A 7,451-nucleotide genomic window follows, 5' to 3' on the forward strand; every position below is an offset into this window, starting at 1 on the left:
TGACCTGAAACAAACCTGTTCAGACCTCATCACGTTCAGGTCTTTATTACTTGTAGATACAAAAACAAGAACAAAAACCACGAGTCATCAAGCAAATAGGATGTAACAGGGCCACCTAATGTGGCTCCGGTCTCAACAGTGCATGGTCTTCCTGGTCTTCTCTAATCATTAGAAATAGGCCTAGCTTAGCTATTCTCAAAACTGAAAGGCCATCTACTTTAGAAAAGAACAAAGGCAAAGTAAGGCAACATAGAGCTAGCAAGAAAGAAGCTGTCGATAGAGCAGAAGTGGACAATGTTACACAGTAACTATCCTAAATTAATCACTTCCAAGGATTCAGTCATGGACAGGTTTCCTAATGGTACAAGTTGATATTTACACATCTGTACGGTGTGTTCTGGTCGTCCTCGTTACTTTGGCTTCAAACATCCACGTGTAAGTCAATGAGAAGTTTATAGTCAGTGTGCAATTGGCTGCCAATTAAAACACAAACTAAAAAGATGAATGAGTGCGTACAATCTGTCAGAGCAGGCAGTTCCCCCAGAAAATCTGGCGTGGGTTAAATAATAACAATAATCCCTTCGTTCAAACCTGATATGTGATGCTCAACTCAAGTGTTGCAAGTCAAACATATTGCTTGGAATGATGAGGATGTTGACTGAACCGGACCTCTGGATGAAAACACTGGTAAAAAAGATTCACAAACAAAAAGCGAGGTTAATCGGGTCTCCGCGTCGCCGTTCACAGTATTTCCTACAGAGTCTCAACAACTCCTACGATAACCCACACGTCTAGAGTGACTTGCGCTGCCGCTTCATGAAGGACATGGAGTAATCCCCGGCCGGCGTGCTCTTCTGCCTCTTCATCTGCACCTGTGACTGGGCGGTGAGCTGCAGCTTGATGGCGCTGGAGTTCACCTTGGCTGCACACAGCAGCTCCTTCATCCCCTTCATCTTCTCGCTCTGAAAGGCAACAACAGGGCCGGCCGGGGAGGGCGACGCGTGTTGTGATGAGGGAGAAGAGTCCGGGCTTGGCGACTTGGGTTTTCCTTCGGCGTCTACGCCCCGCAGACCTTGGGAGGAGCGGCGGCGGCCCCCTCCCTCTCCCACCTTCTTGGGCTGGGCAGCTGCTGCTGCTGCCGGCGGCGGCTGGGAGGATGGGGAGGTGGGGGCACCAGCAAGAGGAGAGCCCTGCTCATCCAGCTTGGACTCCCTCCTGGGGCCTCGTCTGCGGCCCTCCCGGGGGTCATCGCTGGATAGGTCGTCATCGTCCTGGGACTCTGGCTCTTTGGTGATGATCGACACCTTCTGTCGCACCTTTGGAATCAGACCAGAAAGCATGGACACGTCAGCCACACCAGGCCTCTCTCTAACCGAAGGTCAAAGGCAGAGTTATTCTGGGTTTCTCACCTGAGCATCAAAGCGGCTCAGAGACTGGACCAGGTAGGTGGCCCAGCCCACATGGAGGACCGGCGTGGGACTGCCCTCCTCCCATTTGCAGATGCCGTCATAGAAACACAGCAGGTGGGCAAAGCATTCTGGGTCCTGGAGTGCCGAGAGAGCTGCCGCCTGCTTGGGATGATCCTGAAATGAGAGGATCCACTGTTTGTTATAGAGTACAGGTCACATAAACCCCACGTTCACATGTAAATGTCCTAAATAAGGTGTAAGCTGGCAGGGTGGCGATCCCGTATCACAATATAAAACGCTTGTTTTCTGTTTAAAATGTTGGGACACGGTGTCTCTCTCTCTGGTCAACGTCTCTGCCATCATGTTTTTCTTTTTTTGAATTATTGTTACTAAAAAAGCTGCTGTGAAATCAGGAATTTGAATCCACAACAACCCCCCGCCCAAAAGTCTGATGAAATGTTACAGGGACTGAAAGGAGCTGGTGGGTTTGAATGGGGAATAGATACTGGCTTCAGTTCCCCGTCAGAAAGGAGTATCTCAACGTAAAGCGGTGACAGTATTCCAAATACTGATTTAAACCGGTTTTCTTCTCTGGCTGGAAATACTTGCCTTGTCAGCGCCTTCTCCTCCCTCTCCTCCCTCCCCGGTACTCTCTGCTGCGGCAGCCGTCTCCTTCAGCAGAGTCGGGATAACATCGTTGGCAATGTCGAAGAATTCCTTGTAGATTTCCTCGTCCTCGCGGAAATAGTTATAGCTGCAAGGGCAGGTGAGAGGAGAGAACAGCGGGGAGGAAGTCAGATTTTAACCTCCAACATGACACTGGAAATGTATTTGAGTTCACTATAATGAGATGTAGATTGGGCATTTCATGTCTTTCAGGATGAATGTCGACCTGCAACATGTTGAATATTGAAGGCACGGCAGCAGTCCAGACAAGTGAACTCTGCTGCATAATGTACAAAGCATCCACTGTTATGAACAGACACACACGTTGCCTCTTCTAGATGGTGCACAGAGGAGCGGCTGAAATGGAAGAACAATGAGGGAGCAGGAAAAGGAAGCTGATGGATGGGGAGGGAATGTGTGGTCTGGTGGGTCAGTGCTGGTATTTTTAGGCCGCAGCTCATGATCTGTGTGTTTAAATAGAGAGGAGAGAGGGTGAGGATGCTGGACACTTCCTGGCTCGACCGCCACACCCTCCCAAAACTAACCGGGCTTCTTTGTGGTGGAAAAGACACCAGGGATGAAGAATCTAAACCAGAACTCAAACTAACCACGTCTCTTCACTTTAATACTCATCGTTGACATGAGAAGGCTGATGTATTTTTAAGGGTCACAACAAAAGTTAGGGAAGATAGCTTTGCATTTGCTGCCATCTTGTGTTCACCTGGTGGAATAACAACTGAGGCTGCTGGGTGATGTGCTGGAGGAGCACCTGACACTGAAATGATCTGAAATCAAATTAGTATGCGTCTGTATGAAAATAAATGTTAAATCCATGCAATGTTTATCGTCATGAACAGTATGATGCGTCTCTTCAAATGATGCTGCTGTAAGGATGTGTGAGGCGGCGTTATCTCCGTTCCTTTGGTAAAGAATGGTCATGTGTTTCCTAAGCTAAAGGAGATAAGAAAGGAAGCTCCTTTCCTTCACATTTAGAGGATCCAACCAGCTCTCAGCCGACTGCCACTTAGATAAAAATACTATGAATCTATTGCCCCAGTGCATGCTGGAAGCATCCCCAACAAATCTATGTCACGTCACTGAAATCACCCAGTCGTAACCATCGGTAAACGCTGTGCGAACTCACTCCTGCATGACCTGTGCTGCCTCAGCCCAGCTCCCGAGAGCATCCCGCACATCCCTGTGTCTGTAGTGGAAACCCGCCAGGTACATGTAGGGGTAGATGTGCTCGTTGTTGTAGTGCTTCTGAGCAGAATTGACAGCCTGTAAGAGAGAGAGAGGAAGAATTACTTCCTATCAAAACATCCTGATCTGTGAGATATACAAGAGGCATTCAAACACACACAACTTTCAGTGCAGCAGAGTGTTTACATCTTTGTCACATCCTGTCAGTCTTACTGTTGTGTGACTTGACCTACCTTGAGGTGGATTTTCAGGGGGTTCTCCTTGCCTGGGATTGGGTCCTGATCCTCCAGGTCTGCCAGAGTGCCCATGGCCATAGGATACCTGGGAAACAGATCAGGAAAGGTGATGGTTGTGGAAATTAGCACGTTTAGATGGTGTATAGAAACTGTGAAACTTTCAGAGACAGTTCATTCCTTGCTAACTTCATTAAGACAAACTCACCTGTCCAGGTCGCCTCGATCGTACAGCAACCACAGCAGTTTCTGTTAAGAGTAGCACAGGCAGCGCATGAAAAAGAGACAGACGGACCAAATATCCCACAAAAGAGTTTCCAACAAGTCGAGACTTTATTCCTCCATGATTATCACTGGTCTCTTTGTTTCCTTTTCCCTCCTTTGTCTGTCTGGCAGGTTTGTTGTGGTGACACATTATTTCCAATTTGTAATAACGGATTTAATGGTGCGTCATTAGATCATGTGACAATTAGATTGCACACGGGTGGATTTTAGTTAACAAATGATGTTACCCAGCTTTAAATGTGACCGACTGCAGGAAGTGTTGAGTTACTTTACAGTGATCTTAAAAACTAAAATAAGTGACTGAAAACAAAATGTATGGAGAAGGAATGTGAGAGGAGAAGGTGGAACTATGAAAATAAACTTATATATTAAGATTACGTGTAAATTCACTAGTTATATGTGCATGTTTTCACCATTTCTCTATAACAAAAAGGTCCAAATTCTGATGAGGAATGCAATTTTCCAAACTATACAACTGTATGCATTTAAAACGTTTGAATAGATTGAAAAAAAAAAAACAATGTAAGCTGTGAAAAAGAAATACAACTACAACTAAGTCAACAGGAACTTCCAGTTTATAAATGCAAGAACATCAGATTGTTCCGTTTTAGATTGGCTCTGACATTTAGGTCAGCGCTTCCTCCGGCATCTGTGAAACTGAAAACTGTGGTTTGTTCAGGGGGATCAAAAAAGCAGATATGCAACAACCCACTGACTGCACACTACAAGAGGCAGTGCTCACCTGTTGGAGCTGCAGGAGCTCAGAGCTGTCAGTATGCAGGTCCAGTGAGGGGTTGATGGCACAGACCATGAAGGCCACCTCCATGTTTCTGTCACATTTCATGTAGGAGCCCTTCAGGTACAGCCAGCTCTGAGGGAGACACAAACAGGACAGGTCATGATCTACATGTAAACCTTCATGTTTCTTTAGAAGTTGTTAATATGAAATCATGTGGGCTGATCATCATCAGTGCTCAATAGACACACAAGGGGACATTCCAGTTACTAAGAGCAGGTCATGCCGCACATAACTGGGTCACAAACAGCCCACCAACTATTCTGAATTTGAACCCAAGTGCCATGAGAGCGTTTCAGCATTATTCCAGGAAAGTGGAGGTCGGCCTCACCTTCTCACTGACTCCTGTTGTGACGGTTTGTCCTCGCCGGTCCTCGTTACCCTTTCCGTGCCAGGTGACCTCAGCTGTCTCTTCGCCGTTTTTACTGAAAATGACCCAGGCGTGGTCCTCGGACAGTGCCAGGTGGACATCCTTCAGGCCTAGAACCTGGCAAGCTGCCACCACTGCGAATGCCACACCAGAGCTGTCCAGTTTGGTACCTGGTTAGATTTCAACAAAGAATTATTTTCTACGTCTATATTTGCCATAACAACCATCTTCATAAAATCTGATTTGTAATGTCGTACCAGTGATGAGACTGAAGAGGGACTGGATGTGGGCACGATCCTTGAAGTACGATCGGCTTAGACTGTTCCAGATTACATCTGACACTTTCTTTACCAGCTCTCGGCTGGACCCTGCAGCAGTCCTCCGGTACTGGGACAGGTCCACCGCGCCACGGATCTGGGCCGTGAAGCGCTCGTACAGTGCAGAAATCATGCCCAGCTCCACTGTGGGGAAACAGGAGTTGGGACAGTCCGCCTCCAGCGGTTCGAACCGGACCCCCGGGACGTTTATGGGGATGACCCGGTTCACAGCTAGGAAATGTTCAACGAAACCCAGGACCAGGGAGAGAAGTGCTAGGTCTGGTTCGGACTTGCGGAGCTCAGCATCAAACAGCTGTACCACACCGTCGATCCCCCGCAGGGGGAAGTGCTTCTTCTGGGCCGAGTGCAAACCCATGATGTCCACTGTCAGTCAGCTCGGATGGTCTCCTCACCTGCTGTACTGAATGATACACAATAGTTCACAATCCACATCATTATCATACAGTAATGCTGTAGGAAGTAGGCAAAGCCTATTGGTTCTTAATGAACTTGTGAATCTTTAGGAACAGCTCAGCAAAGGCAACTGTAGATTTTAGTAGATGCTACTCAAACAGGGGGAAATGGTGCATTTATTAGGGACTATTTTCAGTATTTGGGGCAGCAGGACAGTGTATGTGGGATTGACTCAAAATAAGCTAGTGTTCGTGGTAATGAAGGAACAGTGCAACAGTGTATACAGATATACATACACAATACTTACTCTGTGTTCAACACAATATAAAAGAATATAAAGAAGTCAGACGTATCCTTTAAATGTCACAATTACAACGCATAGCATTTACTTCTTGGAAAATGCTGAGAAATATTTACCAGATAATCATTTTAAAAGGCAACATGGCTGTAAAAAAAAAAAAAAACGTATGTCATTTTGCATATGGAAATGTAATACGTTTATCAACACAACTTGTTTGTTTTTTTTAAGTCGTATTTTGTGTTGAACTTATATTGAGGTAGTAAGGAATTATCGGATTTAATAAACTTCCCGTTAATAATATCAGCAATAATAATTCAGCCCACGTTATGGTAAATGACGCAGGCTAAAAATACAACATAAAGCCAGCAGACACTGACCCGTTGCATAAGGCTGGTTACATCAATGACGCTAACACTGGCTCTATGGCGCTTTGGTGGGCGGGGCACTCCTACCGCTACAGATGTAGCTACATTCAATTCAAAGCTGCAAACGGAAGATTTCAAGCTTCGTGATTCCGATTAGCACGTCGAAATGTGTCCACGAGATCACAAATGCGTGTAGCCCTTCGGTACACGCCGAAATACTCTGTGAGATCAATTAATCACCAAGTCTGGTTGGCTGACGTGGGCTAACTAGCTAACTTTACTAAGTTAAGTTAACGTTAGCTCCCCCATTTAGGCTTGCTGTGTCGGTGTTAAGTTGGCTGAATGAATATTAACGTCGCGTTGTTTAACGATGTGGATAAATAATATAAATATCCCGGAACAGTAGGTGAGCCACACACACAAGGCGACAAACCGCTTACGAGCAGCTGGCTGAATGACGGCTGTTGTCAGAAGCGGCTAACTAGCTAACGAGCCGCTAGCTAAACTCATCACTTTTGCATAACGCTCATACCCCATAGCGCCCTCGCGAAATATATCGCCACCATATGCCGGCAACTCAGAGTCACTCTAAACTCCTTATCGACGCCACATTTGACCAACGTGTAAGACATTACATACCCGTTGTCTCACAGCCTCAGCCACATGTTTTTGTTTGTGTCCCCCTTCTTTTGCCGCGCAGTTCAGTCTGCCCGAAAGTCTCTTGGAGCGTGTTACAAGTCTCTACGTTTGCGTAACGGAGCAGATCTCACAACGGCGCGTGGGTAGCCGTTGAACGCCGTTTAGGCCCATCCCTGTGGTTATAGATCGTTAGCGCTGCGCACACGGATTCCTCTCGGGTATGCTGGGAAATGTAGTCCACAGCGTGTTTTTTCGTACCTCTACCAGTAGAGGGCAACGTGATGCCGTCATTTGATATATTGCTACAAAATGGAACAAAGGTAACCATTACATAATGGGAAACACGCAGCAACAAAATCCACACCGTTTAGTCTTGTATAAAATTGGAGACGTGATGTCACTACATGTTCAGCATTCTTCTCAAATATGGCTAAAAAGCTATGGTTGGCTTTG

At 46.3% G+C, this 7,451-nt stretch overlaps 1 protein-coding gene across 1 annotated transcript; it reads right to left on the bottom strand.

Moving 5' to 3' along the window:
• Positions 1-29: 29 nt before the first annotated feature.
• Positions 30-7,134, bottom strand: men1 (multiple endocrine neoplasia I). The gene is made up of 10 exons (XM_084003437.1): positions 6,999-7,134; positions 5,220-5,700; positions 4,924-5,132; positions 4,539-4,667; positions 3,720-3,760; positions 3,512-3,599; positions 3,220-3,356; positions 2,019-2,163; positions 1,410-1,583; positions 30-1,316 (listed from the first exon to the last, which is right to left on the bottom strand). The coding sequence occupies exons 2-10, from the start codon at positions 5,653-5,655 to the stop codon at positions 792-794; spliced, it is 1,884 nt and encodes a 627-aa protein (XP_083859563.1). The 5' UTR covers positions 5,656-5,700; positions 6,999-7,134; the 3' UTR covers positions 30-791.
• Positions 7,135-7,451: the final 317 nt, after the last annotated feature.

Source organism: Eutrigla gurnardus (genome assembly GCF_963514095.1).
Source record: "Eutrigla gurnardus genome assembly, chromosome: 23".
Lineage (NCBI taxonomy): Eukaryota > Metazoa > Chordata > Actinopteri > Perciformes > Triglidae > Eutrigla > Eutrigla gurnardus.